This window comes from Rhododendron vialii, chromosome 12a (assembly GCF_030253575.1).
Source record: "Rhododendron vialii isolate Sample 1 chromosome 12a, ASM3025357v1".
Classification (NCBI taxonomy): Eukaryota; Viridiplantae; Streptophyta; class Magnoliopsida; order Ericales; family Ericaceae; genus Rhododendron; species Rhododendron vialii.
Genome location: NC_080568.1, coordinates 2,287,719 through 2,307,533, shown reverse-complemented (window position 1 = coordinate 2,307,533; position 19,815 = coordinate 2,287,719). Strand labels below are relative to the sequence as shown.

General features: G+C 37.5%; 2 protein-coding genes across 2 annotated transcripts; both read left to right on the top strand.

The window, feature by feature from the left end:
- Window positions 1–311: 311 nt before the first annotated feature.
- LOC131311884 (nudix hydrolase 13, mitochondrial-like) lies at window positions 312–8,467 on the top strand. Its single transcript, XM_058339506.1, has 6 exons — window positions 312–609; window positions 744–825; window positions 3,936–4,047; window positions 4,153–4,236; window positions 5,941–6,090; window positions 7,885–8,467. The coding sequence occupies exons 2-6, from the start codon at window positions 755–757 to the stop codon at window positions 8,167–8,169; spliced, it is 702 nt and encodes a 233-aa protein (XP_058195489.1). The 5' UTR covers window positions 312–609; window positions 744–754; the 3' UTR covers window positions 8,170–8,467.
- Window positions 8,468–17,206: 8,739 nt separating this feature from the next.
- LOC131311883 (ethylene-responsive transcription factor ERF087) lies at window positions 17,207–18,684 on the top strand. The gene has a single exon (XM_058339505.1). The coding sequence runs from the start codon at window positions 17,347–17,349 to the stop codon at window positions 18,343–18,345; it is 999 nt and encodes a 332-aa protein (XP_058195488.1). The 5' UTR covers window positions 17,207–17,346; the 3' UTR covers window positions 18,346–18,684.
- Window positions 18,685–19,815: the final 1,131 nt, after the last annotated feature.

Below are 19,815 nucleotides of genomic sequence, written 5' to 3'. Positions count from 1 at the left end.
TAAAAAGGAAAATGCTAAAATCAGTTCAATGGTCTATGTGTAATTGTATATTAAAAGTTGTAAAAAACAAATAGAAATACGTATTTTTTTGGTCTTCCTATGTGCTTATTGTCAATTCAGTGGGCTGACAATGGAAATACAAAAAATTTATTCGAAATGCGCGTAAATTGCTGTCGAAACTAAATTGTTGACTTTCGCTTGGCATTATTGATGCATTGATGCAATGTCGGCATGTGCATGTGAGGCTCATGTGGCTCTGTTGTGCCAAACTAAACAAGGCTTGATGAGATATTTTATTTTCTAGTTAGTTACCAAAGGCAACAAGGGATGATTCGAAAAAAAAACCGGGGGGAACAAGTGGTTGGAAAATACTCCGTAGAAGGAAAGAAATGATTTTCTAGTGTGCGAAAAGAGACAAAACGATTTGATTACCGAAATAATGCCTATTTTTAATGTTTATAAATATATCGCATATAACGTCTGATTCAGGTCGTTGTCTCTCTCTCTCTCTCTCTCTCTCTCTCTCTCCTAGCCATAGAAATCTGATTGTAAATCCTGCCGTTTTCCTTGCAGAAACGAAGTTGACATCTGGGTTTTAACCAACGAATGGTGGGTTTCCTTTCCTTTATCTTTTTTGATCAATGGTTACCAAGAATTTCAAGAAACTTTGAGAAATGAATTGGGTGTTTTTTCCCTTCTTTTCCAATGGAAAAACTCAATTGGGTTTGACCTGATTATTGCAGAGAAGAAGACGATGTTGTGTTCACCAGCAAGAACTGGGAGAGATCGCCAACGGTACGAGGATCAATTCAGGCTTGTGGCAGGGTGAGGCCCTTTTAAAATTTTCCATGTGTAGATTCATGTGTATATGTGCATATATATTGCTTTTAATCACCCTTTTGGCTTTCCTTTATTCATCTACTGCGAATTTCCCTTTGTTTGGAAAAAAAAAGAGAGGAGAAAATTTAAAAAAATTCTGGTGCCTTGTTTGGTTTGAGAAGAAAAAGAGGAGAACTTTACAAAATATAGTATGGTGAACAGTAAAATTTTCAAATTTACAATTTTCTCATACCTATTTTCTCTTCTCTTATCCATTTTCACACAAATTTCTGCAACCATTTTGGACTCTCGTGTTTTTCTTATGTTCTCTTGTCCTTGTGGTCAATGCTGTTATTGGCTGGTTTCCTTGTGATTCCTCTTTCTTTGATTAGGCTTTGACTTATTCTTGTTTTGCTGATTTCATAATGTGGAAATTGCAATCTTTGTTTTGTTTGGCATCTACCCACAAGGTTGACCAAACTAAACCGAGCCTTCAAATCTCAATCATTGGGATCGGCTACATGAATATGTTCTTTCCACTGAGCTCTGTCTTGTACATCGTGTTCTGTGAATTTCCTTGAAGTTCTGCTACCATTTAGGACTCCCATGTTTTTCTTATGTTCTCTTGTCCTTAGGGTTAATGCTGTTATGGGCTGGTTTCCTTCTAATTTCCTCTTTCTTTGATTAATTTTTGTTTATCTGTTTTCATTATGCGGAAATTGCAATCGTGGTTTTGTTTGCCATCTGCCATCAAGATTGACCAAACAAAAGGCCTCAAGTCCCCTTATTATTTTGCTGTGAATTTCCTCTAAATTCTGCAACCATTTTTTATTTGCATGTTTTTCTTCCTTACTCTGTCTTTATCTGCAATGCTGTTATTGGCTTGTTTCCTTCTAATTTCCTCTTTCATTGATTAGTATTTGATATCTTTTGTTTTGATGTTTTCATTTTGTGGAAGTTGCAATTGTTGTTTTGGTGTACTGTTGACTAAAGCAAATCGAGCCTAAAGTCCCGATCAATTGGAGTCAGCTTTATGAATTCATTTTTTTCGTTGAGCTCCGTCAAGGGCATCCTGTGATCCATTTTCTCATGCATTACTTTATAGAAACACAATATAAGGAGGTGGAGATCCAAGTTTGATTCCTCTTGTCCCCAATCACACAATACCATAGTTATCATGGGTCTTGGCTTTGCCTTTCTATGTCTTGTGGGGCCTATACAGTCCCCTGGATTTCCCACAGTAGTTTCCGGTGATAAGAAAATAAAGGAAAGCATTATGTCTACTATTCCACAGCGTTTTGTTGTTAAACTTGTGAAGCTGATCAGAACATATTTTCAGCTGCGGTCACGGAGGCGATATGTTCTGGTTACCAATGAGGGCTTTTATAGTTATACCACTCAATGAATGTGTCGGCTCAAATAATTAAGGACAATGCAGCCTGGTTATCTTTTTCACTCACATCAATTGGTTTGCTTCGTACTATTGAGTCTGATTCAAACCAATTTAAAACTTTCTTTTTCCCTCAAGAATTTGATGAATTGGTGGGATTGATCTTAGAGCTTAATGTTCATGCATAATGCCTTTTAGTGAAGGCATCTAGTGTTGATTATGTTGCTTTAGTTTGCTTCAATTTGCTGAACAAAATATACTATCATATTTCTCGGGATGGAAAACTTAACAAGCTGACACTTCTCTGGGAGTTCTTTCATTACTTTGCTTGAAGGTTTAGGAGAATTGCAGCATTCACCGCCTTAGGCTTATTGGCGGTTTGCTTATACTAAATAGGCTGGGACTCAAGACACAGATTTGAGCTCATTCCAATTTTTGGTTAGAATGGGAATCTATAGATTTGGATGCTCGAGGTTCACTTTGACTTCTACTCCATGCCATTGTCTTTCTGAAACGAAAAACAAAGTCTGGAAAGGAAACATCTTAATGTCAGTTGTGGGAGTTCTTATTGATCATTGGGAATGCAACTCTTTTAAGTCACACTATGAAAGAATTTAGATAGCTATACTTGAATAAAGCAGGTACAGTTCCTTCGTGTTTCAAAACCCATGATCTATCAGTATGGGTAACTGCAACATTTTGAATTTGTGTGGCACAAGAACAATGTTAAGCTATGTTACATGGACTCAGTTGCTGGTACCAGGTGCGGTATGTGTCTAAGTATCGTGCTCATCCTATATTCATCCCAAGGAAAAAAAATTTTGCAAAATATTCATATTTACTAGTATATATTTTCTTTCTCGGATAACAGAGTTTACAAAGTGCCTTCTGGCATTTCATAGTAATAGTTTGGAGTTCCATGCAAAGTTCATGACAAATTTGGAAAACAAAATATGCTTTCTCACGGGTATTTTATGTATTTAGAATGATCCATGTAGCATACATAGTTAAGTTGTCTTGGATGTTATTTCTTCTATACCATGTCCTAGATCTGCTTATCACACCAAGTGGTGCAAACATGTTCAAGAACTTAATATGGTGTTTTTAATCAGGTAATTAGCTGGTAAAGGCAAAGCGCATTGGCCAAAAATACATGAGATACTCTCGTATTGTCTTTTTTAAATGTCTGGATTATAACTGTAAGAATTTTAAATTCTGGCATTTGGGGTGGTGTAAATTTGACTGATATGACGAATGAATAGATATGGACCTGATAAACGGAAACGAATCTGTGAATAATTGATTTTGCATTTTGGAAATGTTACTTCCCACGTAAGACTGGTCACGCACTTATGGAATGTTTTGATGAGGTAGCTGTAAAATAATGCGCCGAAAATGTCTCTCGCTCTTGAGTCTCGACCACAAATACAGGGCAATGGTAAAACGCTAGCACTAGTCCCCAATTATACGAGGGATGAAGAGATCAAATTAAGGGAATCAGCCAAGTATCTGTTACCAGATTAAGTTGAACCTTGATTCTGAGTTCAGAATATGCTTCAAATTTCTAGCAAGATTGTTTGTTTCCATCTGCCAACCATAGAAACTCACTATTTTCCAGTTCTTTTGGCTTGTCCATTCATGTAATGTTAATTGGTCTTGGTTTGTGGTTCCCTTATTAGCTGAAGCTGTATTTTGTATGGGTTCTTATACTTGCTGTTATCTTCAGGTGTATTCCTTACAGATTTGAGAAAGTTGATGATAATTTTTGCGATATAGAGAAGAGATTACTCGTCCTAATGATTTCTTCACCAAATCGTGACAATCTTGTTTTCCCAAAGGTACGTATTCATGCCTTTTGGCCTAGCTATTGGATGCAGATTAACCAGATCGTTCTAAACTGTATATTGTGGACAGTTTTAATTGTACATCGCTCTTTGATTCAGGGTGGATGGGAGGATGATGAATCCGTTACTGAAGCTGCATGTCGAGAGGCCTTGGAGGAAGCTGGAGTCAAGGGAATATTACGTGTGAGTTCTTCTACCAGCTTGGGAGTAGGCATTATAGTTTTTCTTCTGTATGTCAATCATCAATGTAGAAGGGGAATTTAACTGCTCAGATTTCCAATCATTGTTTGATAGTTTATTTCATATTATTTTCGTTTATGTTTGAAATGTGCTTCATACATCATAAGCGGAGTGCTGAGTATGCATTGCTACTTGAAAATGGTATCTTGGGTACAAGACCCCAACTAGTTGTCAAATTCAGTCTCTGCCTTATGCTTTGTGAGTTTCGAACATCTTCATACGGTTAGGCTAGTTCAAAAAAATTCTCGTTTGCAATTTTTTTCTTTTGGGGTCATTGTCATAGCCATAAGTTCATGAAGTACTACAAACCGGTTGTGGGTCTCTTTGGGTTGCTTCCGGATGATCCCATCTTGGTTGCCTTTCCTTTATGGCAAAATTGTTCCCAGCCTTGTTTTATGAGACGCAGTTCTCTATTACACCAGTAAACCAGTTACGAGGTTGAGTGGTGCAGTTTATGTGTATGTGTAACTAGGAGATCGATTGTTGTTAAAGATGTGCCTAGTGCCAATAAAGCCCCATGTTTGTCAAGCCTTGAAGAAAGGGCCTCACCCAAGCTTTCTCAGTCGGACCCACATAGATCTCCCCAAACTCGGACCTTTAGTAGGCTTCTGGAACAAGAAAGCTCACCTTTGCTAAATGACCCAATTACGTCTCTATTGTTATCCTTTCTTTGCCAATAGTCAGTGCTTGATATGCTTATGCCAAGTTCATTGTCTTCTATGATGATAATATTGGTGATTGGTGAATTATTAGAATGCTAAATGGTAGACTTAGGAATGTTTGGTTGATTACCTGAGATATTTAGTGCTTAATTCTTAGTGTTTAGGATTATCCATGTACACAAAAGTTATAAGTAGCTTCTTTTGCTGCATATAAGGGCTAATGCATTTACCACTTGTAAACATGAAATTCCATTCATCTCACTCTCTTAGTTAATATGTTAGAATAATTCACCTCTTTATTGTGTCATAACTATTGAATTTCTTTGAGTTCGAAGTTAGTTCAAACTTCAAAGTATATTCAGTATGCATAATGCGTGCCTATATCCCATGCACCTTACTTCACTTGGGCTCTGCTTAATGTTGTGCCTTCCGCTCAGGCTGTTGGACACCTTAGCGCCTCAATGCACCTTGAGCCTTGACAACTGGGGAACATTACAGATGTTGTAAATTATAGCACTATAGTCTATAGTACTGGACAGTGTTTTACCTAAACTTCCTTGGAACCCAACTTTTGAGGATAATTTGTCCCCTTGCACAGTGTTGTTAATGCTTGTGTCATGACGGTTATGTATTTGGCCTAGTGCATATCCAATCGAGGACCACTCGTATGGAGAACACTGATTCACCTGGAAATTTGCCATAAATAGATCCTCTACTTTTATCCATTTATTCTCACCTTATAGGGTTTTCTTTTGCTGGAAATAACTTGGTGTCTAGTGGTAAAATAGAATTTTCTGGGGTGCACTTTCTAATTTGATGATGGAATCTTTATAACCTTGCACTTGAAATTGCTTTCCATTTTTCTGTCTGGACTAATATAGGAAATGTTGAATTATAAGTCAGAGATGGTTTGAAATGTGGGCTGTTGTTGAAGACTTGACCATATATTAGGAACTTAACTGACTTGATTTTTCATGTGGTTTAGGAAGAACCTCTGGGAGATTGGGAGTTTAGAAGCAAGAGCACGCAAAACAGCTGCAGTGTAGGAGGAGGTTGCAGAGGGTATATGTTTGCGTTAGAGGTGACTGAAGAACTGGACTGTTGGCCGGAACAGGATACTTATGAGAGGAAATGGGTGAGTATCCTATAAACTTACGAACCATGTGGGTAGTATTATCGTAGAACCATTCATTTGTTCCACTTCAATCTTTTGACTAGTGTGAATGCGGTAACCTTACCTGGAACAGAGTTCCTTACCGATCATTGGTTTTTTTCTATTTTCATATTTTCGGTGAAGTTCTTGATGAGGTGAATATATGCCCTCATATTGGTTCTAGGTGATTAGTTCCCTTGGGAGTAAGCTATTCAGACCATAGTTGTTAAAACCTACGATACGTATCTTACGATTTGTATCGTTACGTATCGCATCATGTATCCTCTTTGTATAAAAATCCTATGATACAACCAAGTATCCTACGATTTATACGCGTATCCTAATTCTATACGTATCCTACGATTACTTATTCGAAAAAAGTCAGACCTTATTTCAAAAAGTGGAGCCCCAAATGCATTAATCTAAGCCATTTAATCTAATTATGGCATCTTTCAAACCCTTTGATAGAAATTCAACCTCAATGTAGTCTTGTATAAAAGAAAGAACCATATTTCGATTGTATTTTGTCTTACTTTTCTTTTCCTAACAAAGAGAATATAAAGCCTTAATGTAATAGGTCCCAGTTGAGAGTGAGACTTGAAATTTTGCATCTTAATTTTTTTTTTAAATGTAAGCATAGTTTGTTGGTGTTATTAGGTGTATCTACTTCTTAATTATATTTTAATTATGATTAATGTTGTCGAAACATAAACTAAATTTAGTATTTTGACAGAGTTCCAATTGACAAAACCCAGATATTATAGATATTATTGAAAAAGACATAAATATCTAGTTTTTGGAAACTCTAAAATATCTAGCTCTAGAATACCCTTGTGAAATATCTTGAGTTTTTTGTGAGAATTAGTCTCATGTGTAATTCTAGAATTACCTCAAAATTTATCTTGTATGAAAATATCTATCTTGGGAAAATGACGGCCCAGGACGTGTTTTGATAATTAATACACACTAAGAACAAGCTAAGAACATTTGTTAATACTGAAAATGTCATTGGCGGGTATTAATTATCAAAACACGTCCTTGGCCGTCATTTTCCCTAACCTTTGTACTAGAATCTTCCATGAAGTCGTACAATTAGGGATGAGTTCTAACCATTTTGTACCAAGCCAAAAAAAGTTTGAGTTCAAGTGCAATACAAATACTCCCCTTCCCCACTCTTGTTTTTAGTATTCTCCCTCTTCCAAAAATATTGTCCAACTACACAATAAAAACTCCTACTCTTCCAGCAAACGTATCTCAAGATACACGATACATATCTTGATATGAACTATACAAGTGAAAAAATGATACACGATACGTATCCCGATTTGAAAACATTAGTTTAGACCGAATGGATTGATTTGAATAAATCTTTCTTTCAGAATTTCGAAGTGTCTGTGATGAATTCACAAAAGGAATTGGATGAGGAAGGATTATGAACTCATTTTCTACGGGAAATTTGATTTATTTAAGGAGTTTTGAGGTTGTTTAGAATTTTAATTTCGTGTTTATTTGTTTCCTTAATATCTTGGTCCTAGGTGTAACATATACTTTCAATCATTTGGTTGAAATATTGATCAATTGAGAGGTTGATTGGTATTGAGTGTGGTCTTTCTCTCAGTATCTTCAAGTTTGCCGTTTATTCATTTTTCTGTCTCTTGCACGTGCCGCATATTTTCTTTCCTCCACTTTGTTATGCATCATTATCAAATCCTATTTGAAGTATTGGAGTAAATACGAGAAACTTGTTTGTAAACACCAGTTTTGACATTATAACAGCTTACCAAAGACGACGCCTTCAAATTTTGCCGGTATGATTGGATGCGGGATGCCCTAAAAAGACTTATAACAGTGTTGTCAGAGGGCGAGACAGAAGGAGGAGAAGAAGAAGAAGAAGAAGAAGAAGAAACAAGGGAAGACCAGGCGGCTGAATTTTCTCCTCCTATATTGTCAATTTCAGATGCTCGAGCTCATCAAAAGCTGTCACCCGTCTGTTTCGGGACGCCCTCTAGTGGCGTCCAACACCTTGACGATTCTTGTAGTAAATGCATTGTGCTCGGTTAATTAGTCCCGTAATTTTCCAGTCCAAGTTGGGCTGGGTTTTCATGTGTTTGTAGTCGTTAATTGTTTGAAATGCCAGTGAAGCTTGTTCTTTCTCTCCCTCTCTCTCTTCTCTCTCCTACTCACTGTGATCCTTCCTGTGTTATGGTAGAGTTTATGGTAGAGTTCTGTAAACTGATGTCTGAATGAAGGTTGTATCCTTTCACCTGTAAATATTAGTGGATTATTATTGTTGATATCATGGTGTCCAAACGAATGCCAGAATGAGTTAATGAATGATAACTTGTTCATAGTGTATAAATGGTCTTTATATTTGTCACAGTGCTAGACTCCATTGTTTTCGTCTGCTGTCATAAATAGTTACCACCTTGGTGGTAGACGAGTTGGAAAAGCGGTTAGACATAAGTGTCCGCGATTGCAGGGTCGAATTCACTTGTAGTAATACTGTTAGACTAGATACCGTGCGAGAGCGGCTTTGCTTTGGTCAAGCCTTGGGTGTGCGGTAGAAACTTGTTCGTGATTGATCCTTTTTGAAATACGCCGCGGGTCTGGAGTTTTTATGGTAGTGCGAAGGGAAAGTAGCTATGATGGTTGCACCCCCTCCTTTTTTGTCTTGGCAAAAAAATGTACATTATATATCGATGTAATTTGACGTCCATGTTATTTTTCCCAGAAAGAGAAACCAAAAGTATACGAATTTTTCAGTATCAAGTATGTGGTCTATGCAACTTTTGGGTGTTGTGCTGTGCAGGAAGCTATTGAGACTCCAAATATTTTCTTCAAGCCTTAAAATTTTACTTTACCCCAAAAAAAAAAAAAAAAGTGTCATAATTTCCCGGGAAAATTTCAAAATTGCACCTGACCTTTTGCACAAATCACATACAGGCACCTGACCTTTTAAAATTATCAAAAAAACACCTGACCTATTTAAAAACCCATCAATTTTACACCTGCCGTTAACTTTCCATCCAAAACAAACGGAAATACTGAAAATGTATATTTTGGCATGAATATTGGCAAAACAAGATTAAGGCTCATTTTTGCAAAACATAATATTATACTCATAAACAAAATTAAGGCTCGATTTGGCTTTAAAAGTCAATTAATAACTTAATTGTCTTTGTTCAAAAGAAAAAAAAAACGCATTTGTTAGTTTTGCATCAAGACGAATCAATAAGTCACAAAAATTACTTAACTTTTCAATCCAAATCCACCCTAAATAAGGAATCAAGCTTAATTTAATAATTAAATACCCATAACTATGCAGCCAAATAAGATTACTCTGTATTAAATAAACAAAGGAAAACGCAAAAACAAAAAATATAGAATATTCAAGCTTAATTTAGTAATTAAATACTCATGACTTGTCACTTTTCACACCTACTCCTGACTATTATATGTTTTTTGTTTTTGCCTTTTCCTTTGTTTATTTAATACAGAGTAATTTTATTTGGCTGCATAGTTATGGATATTAAATTACTAAATTAGGCTTGATTCCTTATTTAGGATGGGTTTGGATTGAAAAATTAAGTAATTTTTGTGACTTATTGATTCGATCGTCTTGACGCAAAACTAACAAATGCATTTTTTTCTTTTGAATAAAGATAAAAAATAAGTTATTAATTGACTTTTAAAGCCAAATCGAGCCTTAATCTTGTTTATGAGTATAATATTGTGTTTTGCCAAAATGAGCCTTAATCTTGTTTTGCCAATATTCGTGCCAAAATTCACATTTTCAGGATTTCCGTTTGTTTTGGATGGGAAGTTAACGGCGGGTGTAAAATTGATGGGTTTTTAAATAGGTCAGGTGTTTTTTTGATAATTTTAAAAGGTCAGGTGCCCGTGTGTGATTTGTGCGAAAGGTCAAGTGCTATTTTGAAATTTCCCTCTAAATGCAGAAGTGCAGATACAGAATGTCCAATAATAGAAATACATGTTTGGAGTTGTTCGATGTGTATAAGTCCAATGTGCATTGTGTGAGTTCCACGCGGACTAGACGACTCCAAATACATCTATGTCTGAATATTGATTCGCACATCTGTATCGTAGCACCCTTCATTTGGACGGCCTACTCGGCCATTTTGTCGACGACTCCAAATACATCTATGTCTGAATATCGATTCGCACATCTGTATCGTAGCACCCTTCATTTGGACGGCCTACTCGGCCATTTTGTAGACATCTCCAAATACATCTGTGTCTGAATTTCGATTCGCACATCTGTATTGTAGCGCCCTTCATTTGGACGGCCTACTCGACCATTTTGTTGTTTGTCCATCATGATTTGTGTGTGTCGTGTTTGGCTATTGTATGCACATACTGATTTGGGTCTGAGACACTAAACTTCAGGCACCAAGTCCTAGTCAAATTTATCCCTACAACTTCGAAATCAATAGTTCTATCCAATGATTCTTATCATGCCGTAATACCTTATTCATATAATCCTTCAAATATCTTGCGTTCCTGCTCTCAATCTTCGTTTCTGCAAATTTTGACAGTTTTAATTTTGTTTCAAAGATACTTTTACACTCGTGCACTAGATTATGTGACTTAGCGTATGGCCCAAAAGTTTAAATCTTGAACACACTTTTTACCAAATCGAACATAGTTTTACATATTTTTACACACTTGAACACTTTTCAACACACCTTTAAAATCTTAACCACCGACTCAATAAGTTGTTATTAGGATTAACCCTCCGGCCCACGTCCCATAATATGACTAAGTATTTTTTTTTATGATCGGATGTCTAACCAGCTTGTGCGCACCTCGACTAATTGTCGGGACTCTAAAGGTAACGTCCGGACAAACCCTCCAATGGCTCTAAGGTTTAGAATATTTGGCCTCCGTAAGATTTGAACATGCGATCTCATAGCGGACAAAGGTCGGGCCGGATTTTTTTCACCTGGCTTTTCTGCTTTAGTAGGCTATCTGCATGCTCTGCCTAGGAGAAAGTGTGAATTATATAACAATGGGAAGAGGGAGAGATTTCTGGTCTAAGTTGAAAAGCAATTATGAAAAATTCTACTTAACTCCTACTTAATTGATGCTTGCACATGGAGTGAACAAAATCCAAAAGCAACTTTATGCCTTGAACCACTTCAGTCAACTTAGGCTTCATGTTCTTCCTCCCTTATAGGATACTGAAATACTAGTATTTGATTAGTGGCTATGTATGGAAATAATTGATGATCAAGAGAGAGAGAGTGATCCTTCCATCTCCCCCTTGAATCGAGAAACCTTTCACGTACGTCATTCCTCAATCGACGTAAAACGGGACTCATTACAGTTTTAGTCGACCATTCGGGTCATTTAAGGTTTGATCTTCTGTCCTCCATGAAAAATTAAGTTCATCGGACGAACTTTGGTCGAATCATATTTTCAAAAGAGAATAAAATGGTAATTAAGTTTTGACTCTCCATTTTGCCGTTCAAAAAAAAAAGTTTGTCTCTCCATTTTAATTTTTTTGAAAACAAATATTGATGCCCGAGCGCAACTTAATATTTCTATATATACAATAAACCCATCGAAACTTTGAAAATAAGTATTGCATATGATCAAATGAGTTCGTGTTTAGTTATTTTACGTCAGATGAGGAACGAGGCCAGGGATTGTGAGGATTCACTCTTACCTCTCCACTCTTCTCTTCTCTCTCTTAGCACTTGGGAAATAGGGGGAATGACTTGACCTAGTCCTACCCTTTTGTGGGTAGATCACTATCCATGTATATAGAATGTTAGTGATTTTGAGTCAAACATGGAAGATTGTCGCTCTAGCTAGGCATATGATCTGAACCAAGCTCCAAGAGAATCATTGACTAAGCTAGATAGATGCCCTTCGGACAAAACAAAAAAATTGGCACCAACCTAACCAGCATTGGAGATACAAAGTCTTTCCAATCAGACATAAATAAAGACTTGCTACATTAATCCACATTCCAACCCCTCTCTCTCTCGATCTATTAGGTGTCCGGGCCTCCTCGTGTACACCTTGAGAGCAAAGCTCACTAATGGACTAGTCTCAAAAGAGTTGGTAGCACTTGAGAATTTTCGAATCTGAGACCTTAAGATGAAGCAAACGCTAAGTCTCTCTCGTATTAACCGGAGATCGTACACATCACTAGGGCTGATTCATTGGCCATTAGCCATAACCCCTTTGTCTCAGTCAGACAGTCAATCGAAAGTACACCCACAAAATATGGAAAAAGCTTTTGTATTTTCTTTTGTACATCACATGACTGATTGATTAAAAGGGATAAGGCCCATGCGTATATAGGAACATGATTCTCTCAAGTTTCCTAAGGAGTTTTGTGGGTTCATTTTAGGCCTGGATATGATTGAACCACATTTGTCTAATAAAAGATAGACGGTTTTGAACCGTCGTCTTCTTCTTTTTCTTTTTCTTTTTGTATTGCGAGCATGGTTCAAGCATGCCACTTATCAATATCTGATCAAATGTGGTTTCGTATGAATTATCTTCTCCTTGGATTCACAAATTAAGCGTTTGAATCATCATTATGGTCTCAGAGTGGGTCAACACTGAAAAACTGGACCGTCCGAGAGAATCCTATTTTATAAAATATATTCTTGTTTGATCTAAGTGCTCATTCGCTAACATTGCTTAATTGTATGTCACTTAATTGCATATATTTAAGGGGCTGGCCTGATGGTCAAAACCGATGACTTAAGAGATGGTCAAAACCGATGACTTAAGAGTTTGCTCCTTGTTAAAATCTCAAGTTCGAAATCTCCCAAGTGTTATCAACTCCCGGAGTTATATATCAAGATGAAACTAAGAAGAATTGATAACTAACGATTCTAATAATTCTTTTTATTACCCACATCATGTTGATGAAAACAAATTGATAAAAGAAGAAGATATTCACATGTTTATTATATAATTCCTGATCGAGTCGGTTAATTAGTATAATTGCGTATCTCTCCATATGAAGTTTGACAATAATAATCTTCCATCATATAGTCCAATGAACTTAGGCAAAGGGCTCATTATCCCAAAGACCTACTACCTTCTCCCATATATGTATTTAAATAAAATATTTAAAATAAAATAAAATTCTTGTTTTTATTTGGTTAAAGCCTAGGTGTCAGCTGGCTCACATGGAACCCAACTTGCCTTTTAGTATCTCAAGTTTTGGAGCCCTGTGGGAGGGAGGATTTAATTTCATCGTAACGTGCTACAAAAAAGAATGTTCCAATCTTTTGAAATAAGCACTAATTGAAAAGGGGAGTTGAAAAAAAAAAGGGTTATTTATAAAAAGAAGTAGAGAAATAATTATCTATAGTGTTAAGTTAAACAATGGGAAAAAGAACCCTTTGTTTTTTGGGAAAGGGTTTGTGGAACATATTATTGACTTGGATAATGATGTGAGTCATGTGTTATTGAATTGGATGCACATGGGAGCTTGGATAATGATATCACTCTTATTTCCCCACTAATCACAAGGTCCCATTTTCCTCCTTCACTCCCTTCCCCATTCAATTGTACTACCCAACAAGGACAACAACCAGAACCCATCTCGTCTTCGATCATTGGGGATACGGGCAGAAAAGATTGAAGACGGACTTAACCTTTAACAAGAACCCATCTCGTCTCTAATTATTGAGGGAATGGGCAGGGGAGGATTGGAGATAGACTTAACCTTTGGCAATATATGTACATAGTAAATATTCTCAGAATACCACTGAATTGTACATGTTATAATAATATTAGGATATAAGCAATTCAAAGCTGGCATGAATATTGAAAATAAACAAACAAATTGGAGCGGAGATAGTATTAAAACATGTTATTATACATGTTTCCTACTGTAGTCTAGGTTTTTTTTTATTATATATTCTTTCTTGTTAGTTCAGGTTTCTTAGTTATCAAGTCTTGTAACTTATGTAAAAGATGGACGTGTTAGACTTGAGCGTTTTACACATTAACGAATTACTTGCTCAATAGCACAGGAAAGTATAAGAAAATCAATTTTTTTTTGGCAATTTTCTTGGTATTCACATATCAAGAACATCAAGAAAGTTGTTGGACCTATAACACGAAAAAGCACTTTCAACTTGAAAAAAAAAAGTTCTATTTTTTCTGTACAATTCTGTAAACAGAACTTGCTCAATAGCACAGGAAAGTATAAGAAAATCAAATTTTTTTTTTGGCAATTTTCTTGGTATTCACATATCAAGAACATCAAGAAAGTTGTTGGACCCACAACACGAAAAAACACTTTCAACCTGAAAAAAAGTTCTATTTTTTCTGTACAATTCTGTAAACAGAACACACAGAAATTACAACTTAATTTTTCTTTAGTTCAGCTTACTTCACTTTAATTTTCTGAGAATTTATTTGCACTCAATAACTGACAAATTGAATGGTAGTGCATGGATGGGGCTGCTGTCCTTCAAATGTCAAAAACTTGCGGAGTATTATTAGTGTATATAAATAAAGTTAATTTCTAAAATTATTAATTACCATATCTCTTCAAACGGTGAATAATCCCACATTAACCGTGCAAATTCTTCATGTATGTATTTTCCCCCTTCTAAACTTCTGAAATAATGACTTTTTGACAGAAATAGAAAAAGAGAACAAATATTACTACAACAAAGGGATAGTTCAGCAGTGAGGTTTTTTCCGTTACCAGAAAGTGATCCTGGGTCATTTATATGATCGATATTGTTCCTAGCTAGTACTGTTGGATCGTTTGATATTCATTATTAAGTGAATCCTGCGCGCCCTGACGACTTCAGCTTCTGGGATTATTGTTAGCTTAACACAGTCACAGTATCAAAGTTTTGATTTCAAGAGGTCGATCCGGACTCCGGCCACATTCAAGTCTCTCTATTTGTATTTGTTGTACGTTTGCATTCTTTCTTCTCCCTTTTGCATTCTGTTTAGCTCTCTATATATATCTTTCCATGCATGTATCTCCTTGTGCAAGCCCGACCCCAGGTTTCAAGTCCTCTCCATTGAATTTGTTGTTCGCTTACCTTGCCATCAATATACACTGTTGGACATATTTTCTGATAACTTTGAGCATTTGAAAAATGGTATATACGTACCAAAACAGTATTCAACACACCTTGGGGCCACTGGATTGAGGGTTTGCACGATCATTAGCTTCAGGGTTCCGGAATTAGACGAAATGCATATAAACTGGTCAGGACATCCAATTATTTTTTAAAAAAAAACCCGCAATATTAAACAAGTTGGGGAGGGGGGTGATTAAAGGTATCTCTCGATCCCATGATTGTAATAGTGATGGGGGAGTAATGATTGGATGCATGATCATCTGAATCCATCACCGATGATGATTGGTTTTCCATACCTTATGCAATCATAAGGTGCTCATGTTAGTCCTATTGTTTAACAAATCCCCCCTCCCCCCCTTCTTTAATTTTTAGTATCAATTTAATTGCCCTTAATTAGTTTTGATTAAAGTTTTCTTCCAAGAATCAAGACTTGATGCATGTTCCTATATGCGGTACGACTCAAATCATCAAATCTTTATGTAGATCTGCACACGATCAATGATTAGTACTGGCCTGATTCTCTCTCTCTCTCTCTCTCTCTCTCTCTCTCTCTCTCTCTCTCTCTCTCTCTCTCTCTCTCTCCCTCTCCATAACGAATCATTAACGTATGCATTAAAGAAATGATCTTAAGCAACTGAAGAAACAATAATCAGAGTGATCCGTTAGCTTCATATGATGCTGTTGATGATATATGAGTTACTGAGCTATTTTGGCAGGGAAATGTGAAAAGCCACGTACAGTCCATTTACAGTGATGGTATACGTGGTAACGAAGCATATATTTAATATGAAAGTTTTAAACCGGGATTTTAAATTGTGGTATCGGTTTTACATTCATATATCGGCCGATACGCAAGTAAATAACCGTAACCCGTGTCCAAAATCTCATTACGTAACGGCTGATACGATACGTAACAGCCGATACGATATATAACGTACCGCCTTTATTTGAAATTAAACCCTGTTTTAAAAGCATAGCCTCCGTCTTAATCGTTGTTCGCAGAATTTAATGGGAATGATAGGCATTATTATATGCATAAAAACTGATGAAAATGATTATGGAAAATATGTGGCATATATCTGATGTATAGCCCAACAATCACCACTCTTTATAGCTTCTTCACCTCAAAAAGTCTCTTAATTTTTCAGGGAAAATAGAGAACATCGACAAGGGAGATTTTGTGATAGGTTCCTGATTTTCAATTCAGACCTTTTGAACCAAAAATGACTTTTGAAGTTACTTTTTTTTTTCCCCCCTGTGATAGCGTTCGTGTGTAATGGTTAGCAAGTTACAACAGTGGTAAACTGATGTTGCTCCATCAAAGGTTCCTTCCATAATCGCTTGGGCTAGATACTTATTCTAATATCGAAGTGCCATTTGTGACACTTTCGAATTCTGATTTACAATTTTTTTTTTTTTTTACAAACAGCCAACAGAGGTATACGAGCACCAGCTAAACTATGAAGTATCGCAAAAAGGCTAATCTGTTTTATTACTATAACAAGGTAAGAGAATACAAGTATTGAAATTATATCAATCTAAAAACAAGTCTACTATCACTTGAAGTCCAACCCAATTAATAGCTGCACTAAGGGGCGAAATAATCTCAACAACAAAGTGGTAGGAGAATACAAGTATTTTTTATTCAGTTTTTGCTCAAAAATCCAAATATTTTGGCAAACAACCCACACAGAGGGATTCCCAATTCAACTGTCACATGGCAACTGGCTTAGGCTAAATTGGAGGCCGGGAAATAACAAATACTTGCACCCTCCAAAATTCTCTTCCAAACCCTTCAATGCATAGGGAATTGTGTTTTACTAACCAAACATGGGTGTGCAGAGAAATATTTGGGTTGTATTTAGCAACAAACACTCTCCACCCCCTTATTTAAACCCCCCCCCCCCTAACATGCAACGGCCAACCAGCATTGGAAGACAGTTGACTCTCTCCTATCTACCAGAGAACCGTCTCTCTCTCTCTCTCTCTCTCTCTCTCTCTCTCTCTCTTTCTCTCTCTCTCTCTCTCTCCAGAAAAGCTCACTTTCTATCAGAAAGACACTGGAAAGGCTGAGATATAGTGATCAGAAGTTCTCCATTTCTTATTCTTCCTCTCGCTCTTCGCTTGTAAATTAACCATGAATTTCCTCAACCAGCTCACACAAAAATCCAACTCAACCTCAAAGAGCAAGAAGAAGAATCAGCAGCCACAGCAGCAGCAGCAGCAAAAACAAAGCCAGCAAGAACCAACAAGGTTCCTCGGGGTGCGTAGACGGCCCTGGGGCCGGTACGCGGCCGAGATAAGGGATCCTTCCACCAAGGAGAGGCACTGGCTCGGCACCTTCGACACCGCGGAGGAGGCCGCCCTGGCCTACGACAGGGCGGCCCGGTCCATGCGCGGGTCCCGCGCCCGCACCAACTTCCTGTACCACGACACCCCGCCCGGTTCCTCGGTCACCTCCATCGTGTCCCCAGACGACCAGAAATCGCAAGAAGACCTTTCTGCCCTCTTCCAGCTGAATTATCCACACCATGACCAAAACACAAACACCAACCAAATCTTCTTCGGTGCAGGCGGCGGTTATGACGAAAACCACCACCATCACCACCGGCCGGTCAATGCCTCCTGCCAGCTCTCCAGCGAGGGATTCTTCCCTGTTCCGGGAGACGAGTGGATTCAGCGCAGTGTCACTGACACCGATCAATATTCAAGTTACAATCAAGAGCACAGTAGCATCACAGAGGATGATCATTATGGTTTCACCATGCAAAGTGGAGGTGTTGTGTCATCCCACCACCAACACTACTTTGGTGGCAGCGGCGGCGAGGCGGAACTCCCACCACTGCCGCCTGATTTTTCGACCTGCTATGGCTCCGACGCCAGTCATGGTAGCACTGTCTGGAATCATGACTACTCGAGCTTTCTTGGCGATGGTAGTATTAACTCGGAGCAGACAATCGCAACGACTGGCTATTCGATGGGAGGCGGCACCGGGTATAATGGGTCGTACTCGGGATTTGATTCGAGCAAGGAGTTTCAGCAGCAGCAGCCGTACAGCCCATTGTTTGGGGTGGTATCAGATGATTTTGACTTGGGTTCTTCATCCTCGTCTTCATCCACTTATTACAACTTCTAAATTAACAACTCCTTCCTCTTCCTCTTCCTCATTACTTTTTTTTTTTTTGGGTTTTTGTGTGTGGAGTAATTACTTATCGTGAGTCCCACAGAAATGCGTGATTGTGAAGGAGTGCTGAGGCATCACGTGACGGCACACCTCAAAAGCACCCAACAGTTTCCATGTGTGCGACTTTGTTTTTGTTTTTTTAGCTAAATAATTTCTGGATTGTGAGTTTGTATGTTGAGTTTCAGTCATGGTCAATGAGACCATATAAATATATCTATATATAAATGATAATATTCGGCCTTCTAACTATGCTATCTATTTAGGCTGGAGGGGGATTGCTGTTTGTTCTAACAGGACCCTTTTTTTTTCTTTTTTTTTTTTTTTTGAGTTAATGTATATATGTGTTTTGTTCAGTAAATGATCATATTGCTTCTTCATGGGCTTGTATTCGGCTTCCCAATTATATATCTGTTCCTGTAAGACCTTCTTCTTTTTTGTTCAAATGGTGAAATACATTTTTTTAACAAGGGAAATTTTACACTGCTCTTAACTTAACGGTGAAGGAATAGAGAACTGGTTGAATTCAAAACCACAAAGAATAACACATTAACCCGAAGAGTTTGGCCAAGTAGGCATATATGGGAAAGCAAATAAGTGATTGTCCTTCATGAGGTCGCATGTTCGAATCCCGTAGAGGCCAAATATTCCAAATCTTGAGGCCACTGAAAGATTTGACGTCCGATCGTCAACTTCGATCAGGTCTTGAAATTAGTCGGCGTGTGCCCTCAAGTTCCGTTTTTGTTTATCTTGGATTTGGGAAGTCATTTTACCAGTCTCATTAGGAATTACTAATATTTGTTTGTCCAAAATATAAACAACAATACTTCATGGATATTATAATATAATATGGATCTTATCGCTACTAGTTTATTTAGATTACAGGATCCGATAAGATTATATATCACTTGGTAGAGTTTATAACTTCAATCATTGAGAGCTCAAATTAATTTCAGTTGCGGAACTTCATAATGATTCTGTAAGCCTTCAATCGCACACTGATATAAGGGTGTAGAGGGGCTATGTGATGTATGACTGTAGAGGGACTGGTGGTACACCGATGTATGATTGTTGAGGGGTTTGGGGTACCCCGTAAACCTTCAATCTCACACCAATGTATGGTTAGGGTACCCAACGAATCTGTGGCGGTGCCCCAGGAATACTAAATAATTTTCCGTAAGCCTCATAAAATTTATTCAGTCCCCATAGCTCTAAGTCTGCGGTAGTTTAAAACAGGAATTGGCGGACCTTATGATGATAGGTCTCGCCACAAAGTGTATGAATCCCAAATCAAGGTAAAATGGGGAGAAATGGTCCCATAGCACGGAGCAATATTCTCTCCCATTCGAGTCAAAAGCAAGCAAAATGCAGACAAATTAAAACAGGAAGGAGTGCTGTAAAACAATGGGAAAGGAACACCCTTTC

What these genes read in the sequence shown, in the direction of transcription:
- LOC131311884 (XM_058339506.1), top strand. Translation starts at nt 755, where the DNA reads ATGTTGTGTTCACCAGCAAGAACTGGGAGAGATCGCCAACGGTACGAG. An exon ending in GAGTCAAGGGAATATTACGT is followed by an intron (nt 4,237 to 5,940) that starts GTGAGTTCTTCT and finishes CATGTGGTTTAG; the next exon opens with GAAGAACCTCTGGGAGATTG. An exon ending in ATACTTATGAGAGGAAATGG is followed by an intron (nt 6,091 to 7,884) that starts GTGAGTATCCTA and finishes ACATTATAACAG; the next exon opens with CTTACCAAAGACGACGCCTT.
- LOC131311883 (XM_058339505.1), top strand. Translation starts at nt 17,347, where the DNA reads ATGAATTTCCTCAACCAGCTCACACAAAAATCCAACTCAACCTCAAAG.